An 18,890-nucleotide genomic window follows, 5' to 3' on the forward strand; every position below is an offset into this window, starting at 1 on the left:
TTGATCATATATTACCCTTTTCATTAATTTATATTCATGTTACGTTATTAGTGAATTGTCTCGTATATGCTTTTACAATTAACAAAATTCTTATAGAATGATAGACTTTGTAACCCTTCGGGGTGGCCCAGTGATTTGAGCTTGGGACTTCCATGTTGGAGGTCTCAAGTTCGAAACCCCTTGCCAGCGAAAGCAAGGGGTTTGCCTTCTCGGTCGAGCTCGTCGCACCAGGCTTGCCTAGTGCGGGTTACCTCTCCTATGTGGTTTGCGAGCTATTGCATAGGAGCGAGGGTTTTACCCTGTGAGCACCCAAAGGGTAGCGACTGCGGGTTTCCCTTGTCATAGAAAAAAAAAAGAATGATAGACTTTGTATATCCTAATTTTGGCAATTTGCTGTTTAATTAAATCATCTTTGAATTGAAGATTCTCTGAGTAAAAAAATTTTTTCCTAATAATGTGAGTACTATTATTTGGCAAAAATATTTAAGATTCTTTGAGTAAAAAATCTTTTTCCTAATAATGTGAGTACTAATATTTGGCAAAAATATTCAAAGAAAAGTAGAATTATTCAATTTATGAGCAAAATTGATCCATTTTCCAAAAAAAATATGAAAGACACCTTATTTGTTTTCATTTATTTCAAAGGAAAATAAATAAATAAAAAGTTAAAATGAGAAGATGCTAAATGCAAATATCACCTTCTCCTCGAAGGCTGCGTTTCGCTGTCCCTATTTGTTAATTTCATATTTATTCCCATCAAAAACTTGGACTACAAAGTCACGGTGGAGACCGCCGGAAAAGCTGAAAGCTCGATTCATCGGTCACCGGAAACTCAACCGACGACGACAACTAGGAGGAGGTGGAGGAGCCAAATTTGCTGAATTTGTTATATAATTACTTTAAATAACATGGGTGATTACTCCAAGGACGATTTCCTTCAGCTCATCAAGCGATTCGGCGCTTTTTTGACCGGGAAGATTTCTAATCTCTTCCACACACTGGTTATTTCTCTTTCTCTTTCCCAATCTCCAGTTTTAACATCTCTTAATTGTGAATTAAGCACTGAACAATTTTAATTGATACATCATGTTTACGGAAAAAAAATGAGTTGAAGTTTTGAGTTGTTATAGGAGATTAAAATTCGTGCTGGAAATTACTATATTAGCTCACATGATTACTAGCAAGGGCTTTGCTAAGCACAATTTCTTGTAAGGGGAACTATAAGTTGATGCTAGATGTTATAATTGAAATTAGCACCTTTTGCTAATTATACCAGGATATAAAACTTGTTACTAGATGCTTACTGTACTTAGGCAGCTTTAATCATGTTGAAATAAGAATTAGACCTCTTGATGTTGTTTTCAATTTTAGGAGACACATTTCCACTAGACAAAAAGTAAGGTTTGAATACTTGGAATCCAGTTACTTATCTTAATGTTCTATAAACTTGAAAAGTTCTATCTGAAATGTGCTAGCTAGGTCACTGAAATATATTTTAGAAGTAGCATTTAGGACCGGTATCATGGGTGTGTCTGGCTTATTATATGAATTGAGAGACACTTGAATTGGGGAATGGAGATTATCAAGGGTTTAATTATGTAAGGATGTAGAGATGATTCTGATCAAATATCTATAACAATCGTAGCTCAACTGTCATAAGAGTAATATTAACAGTTGTATAATTGCAATCAATCTCTTGTCTCCTTAAAATTATGGTATTTGCAATAAAATTTTGTTGAAATCTTGATAAAACTTAGTCCTCAAGTTTCTAAATTGTTTAAGCTTGAATATCTAGTCAAAAGTTGTTCCCTAACAATGCTTGGTACTATTACTGCTTCTGTTCTTACTGCCAAGTTGTGATTTCTGGTTGTAGTTCCAATAGAACTTCTCGCAACTTTTTTCGTGTTGAAAATAAAATGCATTTCATTATTTGATAGGTATTTGATTTTCTTTAGTCTGTGCTTCTTCTCTGCCACTATTGGTCTCTCCATTGTCTTTCGTCCTCCAGTTCTCTTTCTCTTGTTTGCTCTGTCCTCACATAACTGTTTCTTGGTCATCTTCACATGGTCACACGTTTAAGCGGTCCTTTCAAATGCCAAATCTGTTCTCTCTTTATCCTCACTACAGCCTTATGCATAACCTCTCCACTACTCTAATCCTGGTAAGTTTATTAGCCTATTACAGTGACCCCTATGCTGATTTGGAAGCGTAGACTGAGATTCTAGTAGCTAGTGTAAGCAGTTTAAGCTGCCGAGAAATGGTTGTAAGAGAAGCTGAGGGTGGAGGAGAAAAGAAGTGAGGGGAAGAAGTTTGGAAACATAGGTTTCGAACCGTGTGCCGGAATCTCTCAGTTGTAAAATAAAAAGTTGAGAAACATGGGCTTATCTGATAACATTGCTGGTTTAGAGTTGAGTCTCACAGGTTAAGAGATGGGTGAAGTTATGATTTCCAACTATTTTCTTGACTATGATACATTGATACTTAATATAGCTTTGTTTGCTCATTAGCAAATTGCAATAGAACTTTTAGTTTCCGTTATCTGTTAATTACCATATCCTGAAGCCTGAAGGTCACCCACAGGATGATGTTTCTCAAGGAGAAATGTCTAGTCTGCTTGGTTAATTTTGACTTTCCATTTTCAATTAAAGAAGTATACAACTTCAGTTCCATTGTTTGAGATTTGGTTTAGGCCAATTTGGATGGCTCCCTATTTATTTTTCCTGATTTTTTTTCTGGACCGTCCCAATGTTCCTTTTTTCTGGGTTGTGCTTTCCTGTCAAGTGTAACTCTTTTGCAATTCTCAGATTAAACATCATCAGAATGAATGAAAAATGATAGATATTGAAGGAAAAAAACTAAACAAGTCACCAATCAAATGGTATGAAGAGTTAACCTCTAATCAGATAGCTCATAACACTGTAATAACTACCTTGGTCTAGGATTGCTCGAAAGGTACACTTCTAAAAGTGTGACTCTCCAAATCATCCATACATCTAGCAGCATTCGGGAGCAGTTAATATAGGATGCTATAAAGCAATCTTTTTAAAGTGTGAGTTGCCAAATCATTCAAACCACTTGCAGAGTTGGGGAAAGCAGTGGGTGTTAACTTAGCAATTTGTGTTCTCCACAATCCAATAAACTGTTTTATCCAGAACCTTACAAATAAAGACCTTTTCTGATATAAGTTGTGGTATAACCTTCAATTTGCTTCATCCCAGGAGGATCTATCAAAATATTCTCCTTTTTTCTATAATGATGGTAATTGGTAACAGCTATTCGGTGAATGCAGGATTCAAGATCTGTGGGGGCCATAGCAGGTCTTGCAGTTGCTATAGTTTTTACCTGGAGAGTGTGGAGATCACCTAGTGAACCACAAAGGAGGATTCCTAAGCGACAAGGTGTGACGCCTAGTAGTTCTGGTGTAAGCGCTCATTCTAGTGCAAATGTGGAAACTTCAGGAGTTACCTCTTCTTCGGAGGATTCAAATGCTCAAAATGTTATTGTTGAGTTCTTTCAGCCAGTAAAGGTAGATACCAATCCTTCTCCACTATGAGCAGAATAAACGAAATGTTATCAGTGTATAATTAACTTTTCCTTGTTATTTTGCAGCCAACACTTGCACAGGTAGTTAGGCAAAGGCTGAGTGAAGGGAGGAAGGTATATTTTGTCACTTCGTCTATTGTTAAGTATTAAGTAATTGGATTTTGGAGGCCTTGTATGGCATGCCTTATTTTGCATCTAAGAGAAATGTACTCAATAGTTATCTAGTGTAGCTAGTATTAGCATTAATGATTGTCGGGAATTAGATAATGATGGGAACTCTCGAATCTCATTGTATTCATGTATGAGATATATATACTGTTGGTTGCCGTACATCTAGGGGAATTGAGATAACAAAATACAACTCCTAACCATACACTAATAGGAGATACAAACTAGATAGTAACCGACAAGAACTAGAATACACTAATACTTCCCTTGCAAATTTAAGATGGCTCTAAAGAAACTGAAACCTAGCCGAAGGTAAAGGCTTAGTGAGGACATCCGTCGGATGATCTTTGGTGGAAATTAAGCAGAGTTGAAGATCCTTTCTAGCAACCTTATCTCGAACAAAATGATAATCTATTTCCACATGTTTCGTCCGAACATGAAAAATCAGATTATGAGATAATAAGTTGCACCAATATTATCACACCGGACAGTTGGGGCATTAGGAGGATGAACTCCGAGTTCAAATAGAAGAGATTGAATCCAAGTCAATTTCGTTGCCGCATCCGCCAATGCCTTATATTTTGACTCTGTCGAGGAACAAACCACAGTCCGCTGCTTTTTGGAGGTCCAAGAAATTAAATTGTCACCTAAGAAAATTGCAAAACCACCTGTGGACTGACAATCATCTATGCTGCCAGCCTAGTCCGCATCGGTGAAGGCCTGTAGGTGAAGATATGCAGAAACAAAGATGATGAAAGACCATATCTTGGTGTGCTGAAGATATATCAATAGGTGTTTCATGACATACCAATGATTTACAGTCGAAGAATGCATGAACTGGAATACTTTGTTAATCAAAAATGCGATATCCGGCCTCGTCAAAGTGAGATATTGAAGGGCGGCAACAACATGCTTGTATAGAGTAGGATCATGGAAAGTCGGACTGTCCTTTTGGTATAGTTTAACACTAGTCACCATTGGTGTGAGAAGAGGTTTGCCACTGCGCATGCCTTCTTTGTCCAGAAGATAGAGCACATGCTGGGTTTGAGAGAGCTCCAGTCCGGAAGACGATCATTTCACTTGAATGCTGAGGAAGAAAGTTAGATGACCCATTTTCTAATAGAGAAGATGCTGCCCAGTTGAGCAATAAAGGTAGTGATGAACTTGTCCTTGTTCCCTGTCAAAATAAAATCGCCAAGATATACAAGAACATAAGCAATAATACTACATGAGTTGAAGATGAATAGGGAAACATCCGTTTTAGAAGAAGACAACCCGAGACGACAACAACAACAACAAACAACCCAGTGTAATTCCACAAGTGGGGTGGGGTCTAGAGAGGGTAGTGTGTACACAAATCTTACCCTTACCTTGATAGGCACCAAGATTTGTAGAAGCTTAGTAAAGCAAGCTCGCGGAGGTTTAAAGTTCTAGTGTTTGAGGTCGATGATAAAACAAGTTCTAGTGTGTCCCATATTTCTTTAGACGTGTTGAGACCGGTCACAATAGGTAGAGTCTCCTCTGATAGTGACGAGATCAACAAAATCATACTTAGTTGATCTTTTTGAACCCATTGCGTAGAGGGGGTTGGGTTGAACTTCAACGGATCCTTTGGGTTGGATCAAAGGAGACAGGCATGGTCTTGAACTTGTGATAAATTCAAAAAGATTTTTGCCTTTGAGGTATTGTAGTAGTTGAGTATTCCAGAAGAGAAAGTTGCTCAACGGAAGCTTAAGAGAGATGAAGTAATGTGTGTGAGAAACAGATTGGAAGACAACATGCTGATTTGAGGCAACAAAGAAGATGGCATCACTGAGGTGGAGGTTTTCCCAGAGTTGCTGTGCTCCGATACCATATTAGCATTTATGATTGTGAGGAATTAAATAATGATGAAAACTCTCAAATCTCATTGTATTCATGTATGAGATATATATACAGTTGGTTGCCGTACATCTAGGGGAACTGGAATTATAAAATACGAGTCCTAACCATACACTAATAGGAGATACAACTAGATACTTGACTAGAACTAGGATACACTAATAGCTAGCTCTTTCAACTAGTGTATATGTGAGAAATACATTAATCTATTGGAAATCCAGGTTTTGCTTGCTTATGATGGATGGATGATGATAGATCTCATTTCATGTAACATTCATAATATTGATTAAAGAGAGATTCAGGATTGATGAGGGCATCCATTGGTTATAGCGGAAAAAGGTGGGGTTGTGGAGGGAGGAGCACTAAAGGACTAGAAACATCAGACTCCCCTTGGGTGTGGCCTGTAGAGGAACATTTTGAATTGGTAGTAAGGTTGTAGTGGTGACATCACTTTCAACGTAAAGGAAGGGAACAAGGTCAATTTTTGGGGATATGTAATGCTGGGAAAATGCATTGAGACTCATGTTTTCAAGCTTCTATATTATTTATGTCTAAAGAGGATGACATTCTAATTGTCTCAGAGGTTACAAGAAGGGGAAGTTCAGTGAGACTTAAGGTTTAACAGGAACCATCAAGACTCATCAAGACTGAGAAGTAGTGGTATTCCGAAATGTTGTTGAGTTGCTGAATCAATAAAGTTTTCGCATGAGAACCAGGATTTTTGGAAGTTGGGGGAAGGGTGGGAAATGATAGGTTATTTTCAGTTTAAGTCATATCATAATAAGCTTTTGATCCTGGAGGAATTGGTCTTACCACATCTATCCATTTGGATCCCTAGGGTGTTGAGAAAGGTATGCTTCTTCATTTGTTTGCGAGTAAGGTGAGTGATTCTGACAGCTAAAACTTGTGAAAGCGGAGGAGGATTACAGTTATCGGTTGGTGTTCATTTGTAAGAATTGGTTACCTCCTCCTCCTGCATTATCAAGTAGTCTCTCTCTTGTGGTGGGAAATCTTTAGATGGTTGAGCTATAATGGGTGATGGTATATACTATGAAGAATACACTGTTCATCTGAGCATTTAAAAGACCCAAGTAGAGAATATACAAGATCACAAACGTAGATTGCTCACAGCTAAATATAGATTGAGATGAAAGCTTCAAGTCCCTTTGAAGATCCACTTCTTTCTAGTGATATGCGCGTTTGCATAATGAAAAGTAAATAAATAAATGAAATGAGCGCTTTCATTTTTGAAGCTCTCTTCCTGTTTCAGAAGGAATTTTAGGCTTTAAATCTATAATTGATGTACCTTGAGGAAATATTCTCTTTATAAACTATTTGTTCGGTTGCTGATTTACTTGTTTGATTCTACTTAGTATGTGACATGCTTTCCCAGATAGATAGTAGAATTTGCTTCAAGTATTCACCAGTCCGTATTTTATACGCTTGCTATTATTTAAGAAATTCCATGGGTCTTATATGAGCATCTCTAATTGTTTGTTGATCTGAACATGCAAGTTTACCCCTAGCTATAGCATGTACAATTTGTGTTAAGGACTATTATGTGTCATTTTTATGCTGTTATAGGAACACAGATAAGAATCTTTATATGATTAGTGAATCTACGGTTTGTTTCATCTGGAAGCATCTGGTTGGATAATGGTGGTCTGTACCTCAATATGAAGATAGCCATATACTATTTGGCCTAAATTTTGGATAGAGGATCAATGTGGGACGTTTCTTTAGGCTTAAGTAGATAAAAATCTTTCTTAATGATCTGTTTGGTAATGGTAGCATAACATGATTTGGATATGGTATTAATTACAGGTGACATGTAGGTTGCTTGGAGTGATCCTTGAGGAAACTAGCCCAGAGGAACTTCAGGTAATTATTTTTTCAGGCTTTTATTGTGGACCGGTGCTTAAATACAGTTGACATTGTTTATACTTTGTCTTGACAGCAACAAGCAACTGTGCGATCCTCTGTACTCGAAGTATTGCTCGAAATCACCAAATTTTGTGACCTTTATCTCATGGAGAGAGTTCTTGATGATGAAAGTGAAGTCAGTTCTCATTCTTTTATTAATGTTTTCTATTTATTGATTTGTAATTTTTACTGATGCAAACCCTAGTTATATCCTGGTTAGTGGTTACCTGGTTTAAAAAGAATAATGTTGCGTTGCCTTATAGACTTCGTTTGATGCCTTCCTTCCTCCCTTCTTTTCCTCTTCTTTTTTTGAAGAAATGGGAAATATACCTACTTTTGTGGGCATGATTCGTTAGCTTTCTGCACCCAATCAATTAGCTCGCTAAACTTGTCATAAATTGAAAAATCTGAAGAGATGCAATTAGTGTCTTTCAGTAAGGGAAAAAAGGACTACAATTCAACTATTGTCTAGATCAACCTGAAAATCAACTTGTTGTGCCTTTATAGTGGCAAAAACTTCACTTGTTAATCTTTGTTGTTTTTCATAGATTTCTTTCCTAGAGCTCAAGCTTGAGAGCAATTAATTTTTGCCGTACCATGAAGCACCATGCGAAATGGGAACAAGAGCCAATTGACTATGAGATACATTATATTTGGCTTTCTTTTAAGATTTCTCATTTGCAAATTCCTTGTCATGCAACTTTTTCTAAGTTTGCTCAGAGTTCGGAACATGGACCTAATTCTTAAGAACGAGACTTAGAGAATCCTAAAAGGAGAAGAACCAGAATTTCCAATTTGGGGATTCTTTACTTTTTTTCCCAATCAATAGGTACAGTAAGTTGTGGCTTTCAATATTTGGTTTGTGGAACTTTCATTATTCCCCAAGTTGGAATTTCAAGATTTGTGTTCTTCTTTTAGTATTTCCCCAGGCAAAAACATTAGTCTTTTACATTCATCTTGGGTTGTATATCTATTATGCTTGCTAGCTAGCTACCTTGTCATTTCTTAGCAACCACATTTTCATAAACATGTGTGCCTTACTTTAGGTTGTGTAAATGCTGTGTATGATGAAGTTACATGTGTATATTAACACTTACATTGTTCATTTTCTATGCATATTCATCACATGAACTAATATGTGCAGAAAAGGGTCCTCCTAGCTTTAGAGAATGCTGGAGTCTTTACATCTGGAGGCCTGGTCAAAGACAAGGTAGTAGCTAAACAGCTTTTTACCATCTGTAAGAAGTGAGCTGTCAATAATACATTCTTAACTGCTTAATTTCTCTTCTGGGAAATCATCGACTTGTTTCTTTTCCTGGTTTTAGAGAATGCTGGAATGGTTCTTTTCTGTCCAGTTTCATGCATTATATGTTGCTGATAAGACTGCATATGCAGGTTCTGTTTTGCAGCACTGAGATTGGACGCACATCCTTTGTTCGACAATTAGAACCTGATTGGCACATAGATACAAATCCAGAAATCACTTTTCAGCTAGCGGTACTCATCATTTCCTTTGACTAAGAATATGATCAATGAGCTCATCATCATTTAATTGTTCTTTTCATTCAATAAAAGTAATTCATATGCTGAAAATGTGAATACTTCAGATGATAAATGCAACCATTGATCTGTTATGTGTTTCTTCTTCTCTCTTTTTATAATGGTATCATTCTACTGCTGCTCTAATTAGGTTTTACAATGTCATTCTAGTATTCTACTATTGCTCATTAATCTCTAAACCTTCCTTATCCTTCCACGCCTTCTGTTAGAAACTCCATTTGCTATCAATTTGGGTTCTCAATTCATAAGTATAATTGCAGAGGTTATCTATTAGCTATAATTTGTGTTCCATACTGGTTGTGAATAAAATATGTTAGTTCAGGGATAAGTGTAAGATTTTGAGAACCTCTAATTTGTATTAACAGATAATTATTGAGTATTGGAATGAAATAGCTCAACTAGAATGGTATGATAGGGGATTTCTATAGCAGATCCTAGCTAATTTGAGATTAAACAAGTTAAGTCAATACAGAGATAAGTATAAGATTTAGAGAACTTATTATTATTATTATTTTTCTAAATGGGGGAGGGGATTACAATGTGGGGATTGAACCCTCACCAACAAGGTGGGAGTACAAGTAACCAATCAAGCTACTTAGATTCCCCAGATTTAGAGAACTTATAGTTTGTCTTACAAGTTTTTTTTTATTTTATAAAAATGATTCTTCTAGGCAGGGTGCCTAGGGCTAGTTTTTTATTAATAAATAAAAACAGAAACCTCAAAGAGAAGAGTACAAAGCAAGGGGGGCTAGGCCTTACCTTACTAATCCTAATTTGTCTTAGAAGATAATGATTGAGTATTGGGATGAAATGGTCTGGATAGATTAGAGTGTATGTAGGATTCATATAGTTGATGCTAGCTAGTTTGAGATTAAAGCAGTAGTTGTTGTTCATTGTAAATTAAGAGAGCATAATGAAACAGAGGTTGGGACTAGACGAGAGGGATAGTTAAGTGGCTTTCACATTTAAGTATCTTCTTTTTTCACGACTGCATGGCTGACTAACACGTGAATGCAAAATTAGACAGAAATGTTAGATGGGTCACTCAATATTAAATATTAAAGACTCATTTAGTTTCTTCCTAAACTTCTCATACGCATAATGGCTCTTATTGACATAAATAAAATATTTGATGTTGAGTTTGCATGTATTAAACATGCATTCTTCGCGAATATTTTACATTAGTTGGGGGTTCATGGATTTATTTTGTACATATTTCTAAAATAAAACTGGTGTTCCTTGAGCAGAAGCAATTTGTTTATCATTTCTAATACATCAGTAGGGGCAGAGAAGCTGCTAAGGTTGAGAAAATGTGAATGCCTCATATGTGCAAGAAGTTACTTGTTCCTTGCTCTGTTACACAATGTGTTTGCAAATATACATTTGCTTACCGTAAAAAATGATCTGGGCTCATTCTTTTATGGGCAGTTTTTAACAGGATGATATATCTAAATAATGTTTGGTTCTTTACTGGTTGCAGAGATTCATCAAATATCAGTTACACGTTTCGCCTACCAAGCCAGAAGGAACAGCAATCAATGTCTTCAACTCAACAACATTGGAGCAGTTCTTTGGAAATGTTTAGATGAAACCAACAAGAGCTAGCATATTTCGTTTACTTTAGCTGTTTTCGTCTTCTTCTTTTTTCTCTCTTTTTTTGTTGTTCTCCCTTTCCTCTCCTCTCTACTCTACTCAACACGTGAAAATCCTCATATGTTTGACTCTTCATTTTTTATGGTTTTCTTGGTACCTGCTGCTTAATAGTGTGAGATTAAGAGGCACTAATAGGAGAGCACTGGTATTGTGGAAACAAACCCATCTATGTTGCTGTGTATCAATATCACCTCTCTTTTTACAAACATAGATGTGAGTACCACTGTAATATACTGCTACCTTGCATTTATTTTATTTTCCTCTACAAAATCCTGATCTCAGGCCTGCAACTGCGTTGCGCTCGAGTTGTGTATTTGGTTTTATCATCCTCTTCAATCAAAGGAAGAAACAGGAAGAGAGTAGTATAATTTATCTATATGAACTTTTAGCTAACCGTAGCTCCACTCCTACAACTTCAATGTTTTTCTTTAGATTCTCAGTTTTAAATAATGATTCCATTAGATATTTTAGTTCCATTCGTTTAAAGTATGAGTTGTGGTTTCATTTTGTCCTCTATGTATAAAATATATGATGCAAATTATCCTTACTGTATTCCGAAAAATGATTAGTATAATCTTAATCTATATTAGTTTTAAAAAAAAACAATTTGTTATTATTGCGTCAAAACAAACGAAGGTGTGCACTGCACGTAAGTCAAACTACAAAATCAAGATACCTTGTGTCGTTCAATTCTATTACAAAATTCTTGATCCCAGGAAAGAAGATGCCAAGAACCCTAATCTTATTATAAAAAAAAATATAATACATAAATGTGTCATTTATATTAAGCACAGTCAACATCTATGTCTTTCAATTTTAAGTATAGATGCATCATAAGTTTAAATGTGTATTTGTGTACGCTTAACCAAACTCAAACAATTTTTGAACTATTTTCATCATTTTCATCATTTTTATGCATAACCACTAGCCACCAAAACGTTGATGTCGTCATTTTAAAACTGTAAACCAAAAACTTATCTTCATTTCAGAGCTCCACACATCTCCAAACTGAGTTCTTCAAGTGTTTGGTCAGTTCTACTGAATCAATGATCAGCTGCAACCTCATTCCTCTCCCTTCAAAAACCAACCTTAAACCTCCTCGAGACACCCAAGATCGTCCCTCTTCCCGTGCAAATCATCATGCACATAATCTCCGTTTCTCCCGTCACATTAAAGAACCATCAAAATACCCAAAACACAACAATTTGCCCAACTTATTATCAGTTCATACAAAGAACCCACATGCCATATACAAAGATATTCAAAGATTCGCTCACGAAAACAAGCTTAAAGAAGCACTTACAATTCTTGATTATTTAGACCATCGTGGTATTCCTGTAAACCCCACTACATTTGCTTCACTTATTGCTGCTGTTGTTCGTTTGAAATCTTTAACTTCTGCGAAAATTGTGCATACCCATGTAATAATTAATGGGCTTGAGAATAATGAGTTTTTACAGACTAAGGTTGTTAATATGTATGCGGCTTGTGGGTCGATTGAAGATGCGAAGAAGGTGTTTGATAAAATGCCTGTGAGAAGTGTGTACCCCTGGAATGCGTTGCTTAGGGGAAATGTGGTATTGGGTGGGAGTAAGTATGGTGAAGTATTGGGTACGTTTTCGGATATGAGGGGATTGGGGGTGGAACTGAATGTGTATAGCTTCTCTTGTTTGATTAAGAGTTTTGCGGGTGCTAGTGCGCTTTTTCAAGGTTTGAAAACACATGGGCTTTTGATCAAGAATGGTTTTTTAGGAAGTGAAATAGTTAGGACTAGTTTGATTGACATGTATTTCAAGTGTGGTAAGGTTAGGCTTGCGCATCGCGTGTTTGAGGAGGTTGAGGAAAGGGATGTAGTTATGTGGGGTGCGATGATATCTGGTTTTGCTCATAATAAGCTGCAAAGGGAGGCACTGGAGTATACTAGATTAATGATAAGGGAGAGACTAGAGGTGAATTCTGTTATCCTAACTACTATCCTTCCAGTTATTGGAGAAGCACGAGCAAGCAAACTTGGCAAGGAGGTACATGCTTATGTGATCAAGACCAAGGAATATTCGAAGCAGTTGTTCATTCAGTCTGGCTTAGTTGATATGTATTCTAAGTGTGGAGATATTGTAGCAGGAAGAAAGGTGTTTTATGGTTCAAAAGAGAGGAACGCAATATCTTGGACTGCTCTCATTTCGGGTTACATTTTAAATGGGAGACTTGAACAGGCTTTGAGATCAATTTTGTGGATGCAGCAAGAAGGCTTTAAACCTGATCTTGTAACTGTTGCCACCGTTCTCCCTGTTTGTGGGAAACTCAAAGAATTAAAGTATGGGAAAGAGATTCATGCTTACGCAGTGAAAAATGGTTTTTTGCCTAATGCATCTGTAAGTACGTGTCTAATGATGATGTACTCAAAGTGTGGTTTGCTTCAATATTCATCTAGAGTTTTTGATAGTATGGAGAAGAGGAATGTTATATCTTGGACAGCCATGATGGATTCATATATTGACTCTGGGTGTCTTGAGGAAGCACTTGGTGTTTTCCGGTCAATGCAGTTGTCAAAGCACCGGGCAGATTCTGTTGCGATGGGAAGGATTTTAAGTGTTTGTGGAAAATTAAGACTTTTGAAACTCGGGAGAGAAATACATGGTCAGATTCTGAAGAAAGATATAGCATCTGTACCTTTTGTTTCTGCAGAACTTGTGAAGATGTATGGGAGTTGTGGTTCAATTGATAAATCTAGGGTTTCCTTTGATTTAATACCTGTAAAAGGATCTATGACATGGACTGCTATTATTGAGGCTTATGGATTAAGTGGCCAATACGGAGCAGCAATAAACGAGTTTAAGCAGATGATATCGAAGGGCTTTAACCCAAACCATTTTACTTTTAAAGTTGTTTTTTCTATTTGTGAGAAAGCTGGATTTGCTGACGAGGGCTGTCAATTCTTCACCATGATGACACGAAAATATAAGATAAAGGCATCCGAAGACCATTATACTAGCATCATTAACCTTCTACATCATGTTGGTCGCATTGAGGAGGCTGAAAAGTTTGTGCTTCTCAAGCAATCCTCGGCATGAGGTAGAGGAGAAAGATTAGCCGTATTGCATGTTGGTCACACATGGTTATACATTCAGACCCAAATCAGTGGCTTGCAGTAGAGTTTACTATTGTCTTTTTGTCGACATAGGTGGGAAGAGTAATAATAATTCCTCAAGCTGAAAATATTACACAAAATGAACGTGAGGAAGGACCTTCGACATGACATGTTGTGTTTGGGAAAATATGGGACTTCTCATTGCAGTGTAACACTGTATATGTATCTGGTGGAAGAAGTTAAATACAGATTCACATGGTGCTGGTTTTACCCTTCCATAGCACCACTCTGGCAATTCTTGCTTTGTTAGCTTTGTTGTATAAAACTCTGTATAGGCTCCAATATAGTATGGTAGATCAACAGGTTCCCTCAATGGGGAAGCTGAATGAAGCTTTTACTTAGCAGAAAATGCTATAAAAGATTCTTGGAGTTACTATTCTATCTATTGGTTCCTGGAGTTTTTCGCCCCAAATTACCCTCTGGGTTTACTGTGCTGTTTTTGCTAATGCTTATATGCATGGGTGCTCAAGCCAAGGCGGCAGAAGGGGGTTCATTCGAACCTTCTTCCCCGAAAAATTACACTGCATATATAAGGTTTTTTTATTATTATTATTTTTACATATATATATTTGATTTTGAATCCCCTGGACTTTTTTGTGTGTTTACTTTTGTTAATTTTTGAAGCTCCTTGATGAAGATCTTGTCTCCGCCACTACTTATATGTAAATCTACTGTCAGCTTCTAAATATTAAGCAGACTTAATGAGTGATGGCTCAAGACTATATACCTTTTGTTGCCCTTTCAGTTGAGATCAAGAAAGCAAGCTTAGAAAAATCAGATAGCACGATGATCATAGGCTGTGTACAATGTCTGAAATCCAGAATGTCATTTATCAAATCCAACCACCAGTAACATCTCCATTTCACCATGTCTGCCATGGATACATTGCTAACAACAAACAAAACGAAATGTTGCTAGATCTTGACAAAAAGACCCTGGTTAGTCTGTTTCGTAACAATCCCTCTTCAATTCTTAAAGTTTTTCAAGAAGCCATAGCCACAAATACCAATAGCTATCAGCAAAGTCAGGTCAATACAGTGTATTCATCAAATTCTAAGGACATCAGCCCCACAATACAGAACAGCCAGCAAACTCGCCTTCCCCCAAATACAAGATATCTTCTAATCTTGATCCCCCACCAAAACCCCGCGCAAACCTGAAATCTGAATTCCTCTGAAGCCCCTTCTACTGATACCAATAACAAAAATATCCCCCAAAGAGGACTACACTATGCAGCTCCTTGTGAAAGAAGAATCACAACAATCAGAATCCTCCTCTACAACTGCCACGTTTGTGTTCCATAGCCTGATATTATCAGTAGTCTAGGTGTGATGTTATTTCATTTTTTATATTTTTGATATAATCATTTATGGTACAAAATCCAGAAAATAATTTTTAAAAAAGTGAAAGATGTTTTTACTGACCATTTCCCTCCAAAAACATCGATCTCTACGCCACATAGCTTGGGGATCTCAGCCATGGCTATTGGATTGTCACAAGAGAATCCATCAGCCGTTTCCCTTTCTCTATAAGTTTCATTGGCTGAGTCAAACCAGTTTGTACCTTTTCATTCTTTGCCACTTATTCTTTACCTGATCAGCTCCGCCACAAAAATAATATTGTCCGAATAAGTAGTCACGTAACATCTCCTGTCCAAACGTCAAATAGTCCTTTGATAATCCGTGTCGCAAGAGAAGAGTCACCACCTAACGAATTAAGGGTCAACAATCTCTGCTCTTCCAAGAGTAGTCATCATGGCGATCCTCTTAAAGGTGTCCCCAAAGTCTATGTTGAAATTCATGTGTGTTTCAAAACCATGGCTTCGGCCAATCTCTAGCCGTAAGTTAGTAAAGACTCATGTGAGATTAACAGCTAATGACAAAGAATGCAGCCACCATAGGGTTATTTTTCAAGACTCCACAGGCAATTTCAAGGTAAGTCGTCTCCCTCCCTTGTTCCACAAAGAACAAAGAGTTGAGCTATTTAACATGGATTCTCCCATGGAAAACCCCAATATTTATACTAAGATTGTGGGTTCTGTCAATGGATTGATTTGCATGTACAGTAAGATCGAGGAGCCAGTCCTATGGAACCCCACAATTCGGAAATGTAAGAAATTGCCTACATTTGAAGCTAATTTGAGGAGGGATTGCTCTTACTATCTCAATTACGGTTTTGGATATGATGAGTTACATGACGATTACAAAGTAGTAGTTGTTCAATGTATTTATGATGATGGTGGTTCGTATGATACTGTAGTCAACATTTACAGTTTGAGGACTGATTCTTGGAGAACAATTGATAAGTTTCAGGGAAACTTTTTGATAAATTCTCCAGGTAAATTTGTGGATGGGAAGCTTTATTGGGCATTATCTGCTGATGTTAATATGTTCAATATGTGCAACATCATTTCTCTTGATTTAGCAGACGAGACATGGAAAAGCTTGATGCTTCCGACTAGTTATGGAGAAGGCAGCTATCCTTTGACATTGGGAGTGGTCGGAAAAGATCTTTCTTTACTTTGTCCTAATTGTCACGAAGGAACTAATTCTGATGTGTGGATTATGAAGCATTCTGGAGTTGAAGTGTTATGGACAAAGATTTTCACCATTGATCATCCAAAAGATCTTGGCGAGTTTATATTATTTTCGTCCATTTTCTCTATACCTTCTTGCCAGTCAAATAAGGGTGAATTTTTACTTTTGCTTCCTCCAGTTATCATGATATATGATGGTTCAACCAGACAACTAGAGGCTGTTGATCACTTTGAGGAATGCTTTCCTGCAGAAATCTACGTCGAAAGCCTTGTTGATCCCCTATTGATAGCACACAATCATTTAGCTGATAACTCATAAGAATTCTGCTTTATTTTAGTTGCTATCACCAGATAAGTTAGATTGGAGCCAGATTTTACGAGAACATATTGTCAATATTCGGGGTGGAATGATTTCTCGATTTACTTACTGAAGCCTAGAAATAAAAACGCTGTTGTACTTTTTTTTTCTCAAATGTAGAACAAGATGTTGAATATGTATGAATCCGTACATTATATTTGGTTTTGTATATTGTTCTTCAGTGTAAGCTAGAAGATATGGATAAAATTTAATTGTCTTGAATAGGGTATTACAGAGTTAATATCTCAAAATGTTACTAAACTTTGAGAATTTATCTAGTAAAGTCATTGAACTTTATTTTGTATCAATAAAATCACTGAACTTAGGCTTTTCTATCCATAAAATCACTATTATTAAAAGATACGTAACAAGACATTTTTTTTTTAATAGTTGGCAGTCTTATTACTAATTTTTAGAGTTCAGTTTTTCAAACTTCAATTGTTTTGAAGTTAAATAAAGGTTATCAGTTATCACTCTGTTTTTTTTTTAATAAATTGTGTACTGGTGTTATAATTATTGAGTTTAGGGCATATAATAAATAGACTCAACTCTCAACCATTGACCAGGTGGTTTCTTTCTTTAATGGTGATGTATTTTACTGTTATTTGGTATTTTACTGGTCTGTTTTTCTGGTTCAAAGATTACACCTGGACGATGCATATACATGTTATAGCATCATACGAAGAAAACCACTGCACGTTATAGTGTATTTATTTAGATAATCCATTGTTGTTTTCCTCAGCTTATTCTATTTACTAATCTAGTTAAAAAATAAATAAATAGAATTTTGAATTAGTTCAGAAATTCTACCTCAATACCTGAATCTTTTTAATTCGAACAATTAATTTATTTTGTGGAGTTCATAATTTTATTACATATAAAAATAATTTATTTTTTCTAGTTATAGTTTTTGTACTATTATATTTAGTTGAATGATTTTATTGATAGAAAAGCCTAAGTTGAGTAATTTTATTGATATAAAACAAAGTTAAATGACTTTACTAGATAAATTCTCAAAATTGAATAACCTTTTAAGATATTAACTTGGTATTACATAGGTTAAGTTGGTTTGAGTTTTTCAAATACCAAAATAAAGCATTTGTATTGGTTTTTTTAATTTATAAATCATATTAATTCAATAATAGTCGGGGGTTTTAACCTTGGATTTTCTCAGTAAAATCTCCATAGATACATATAATTAACTTGTGTTTTAAATATACAACTATTTATGGTGTTTCTTAAGAAAATAACACAACATTTGAGATGAATGATGACACTAAAATAATCAACAAAGAAAAATTATGAAATCGCTAAAATATGGTAAATTAATAAGTCATACTAAAATGAGTAAAGCTAATGCAAAACTAAAGAATAATTTCCAACATTATTGTCATTCCTATAGCTGAATTGAATTTCTTTTATAACATTAGTATTTTACAAACAGAGGCGGACCCATGTGTACTCGTTAACTTTGAAAAAAAAATCATATATATCTTGAGAAACTAGCAGAAACTAAATATAAAAAACAGTCCCCCCATAAAAAGCACATGATATCACTTGGTACTGCTGCTATTGGCTAGTGCGTCCGCCCTAGCGACCTTGGTTTGAGCCCAGTCAAAATCACATTTTATTATTTTTATTATAAGTTTTGAATTTAAAAGGGCTTATAATATTGGTGCACCCGAGTAATAGGTAAGTGTAATGCATACAATCGATTAGGATCATCTTTGGTACAATCATTGTTTTTCCCTTCAAATTACTCCTAAAAATGGGTGTACACTGAATTTGTTATTGTCGTAAATTATTCACAAAATCTAAAAATAACTCATATTTATATTAATATATATATTTAGAAATCAAACACAATTTTTATTTTTAAATATTAATTTTCACGTTAAAAATAAAATTTATTTTTAAAAATTTCAATTTTCATGACCAAATAGGCCTAAAGTAGAAGTTCAAACCCACGAATTCCAAAACAGTAGAGAAAGTCTGCTCAGTTTAGTGGGAAAAACGAGTGTAGAGTTTAGAGAGGAAACGCCGCCATAGCATTAGGCCATTAGCAGCAGCTAAATAGGAAGCTGCTTTTCTACAATTATCTGCCAATCGATGGAAATTGT

The 18,890-nt window shown here is 35.9% G+C and overlaps 3 protein-coding genes across 3 annotated transcripts; all 3 read left to right on the forward strand.

Moving 5' to 3' along the window:
- The first annotated feature begins 676 nt into the window (after window positions 1-676).
- LOC125817517 (peroxisome biogenesis protein 22) lies at window positions 677-10,927 on the forward strand. Its single transcript, XM_049497061.1, has 8 exons — window positions 677-1,001; window positions 3,290-3,526; window positions 3,610-3,657; window positions 7,417-7,473; window positions 7,550-7,651; window positions 8,660-8,725; window positions 8,911-9,012; window positions 10,556-10,927. Exons 1-8 carry the CDS (start codon window positions 909-911, stop codon window positions 10,658-10,660), a joined length of 810 nt encoding a protein of 269 aa, XP_049353018.1. The 5' UTR covers window positions 677-908; the 3' UTR covers window positions 10,661-10,927.
- A 791-nt stretch (window positions 10,928-11,718) lies between these two features.
- LOC125817569 (pentatricopeptide repeat-containing protein At1g71460, chloroplastic) lies at window positions 11,719-13,879 on the forward strand. The gene has a single exon (XM_049497114.1). The coding sequence runs from the start codon at window positions 11,775-11,777 to the stop codon at window positions 13,797-13,799; it is 2,025 nt and encodes a 674-aa protein (XP_049353071.1). The 5' UTR covers window positions 11,719-11,774; the 3' UTR covers window positions 13,800-13,879.
- Window positions 13,880-15,609: 1,730 nt separating this feature from the next.
- On the forward strand, window positions 15,610-16,731 carry LOC125817514 (F-box/kelch-repeat protein At3g23880-like). The gene has a single exon (XM_049497058.1). It carries the CDS (start codon window positions 15,631-15,633, stop codon window positions 16,729-16,731), a length of 1,101 nt encoding a protein of 366 aa, XP_049353015.1. The 5' UTR covers window positions 15,610-15,630.
- Window positions 16,732-18,890: the final 2,159 nt, after the last annotated feature.

This window comes from Solanum verrucosum, unplaced genomic scaffold (genome assembly GCF_900185275.1).
Source record: "Solanum verrucosum unplaced genomic scaffold, falcon-dt-bn FXZP01000280.1, whole genome shotgun sequence".
NCBI lineage: Eukaryota > Viridiplantae > Streptophyta > Magnoliopsida > Solanales > Solanaceae > Solanum > Solanum verrucosum.

What these genes read in the sequence shown, in the direction of transcription:
- LOC125817569 (XM_049497114.1), top strand. Translation starts at nt 11,775, where the DNA reads ATGATCAGCTGCAACCTCATTCCTCTCCCTTCAAAAACCAACCTTAAA.
- LOC125817514 (XM_049497058.1), top strand. Translation starts at nt 15,631, where the DNA reads ATGGCGATCCTCTTAAAGGTGTCCCCAAAGTCTATGTTGAAATTCATG.
- LOC125817517 (XM_049497061.1), top strand. Translation starts at nt 909, where the DNA reads ATGGGTGATTACTCCAAGGACGATTTCCTTCAGCTCATCAAGCGATTC. An exon ending in GGCTGAGTGAAGGGAGGAAG is followed by an intron (nt 3,658 to 7,416) that starts GTATATTTTGTC and finishes TATTAATTACAG; the next exon opens with GTGACATGTAGGTTGCTTGG. An exon ending in CTAGCCCAGAGGAACTTCAG is followed by an intron (nt 7,474 to 7,549) that starts GTAATTATTTTT and finishes TTGTCTTGACAG; the next exon opens with CAACAAGCAACTGTGCGATC.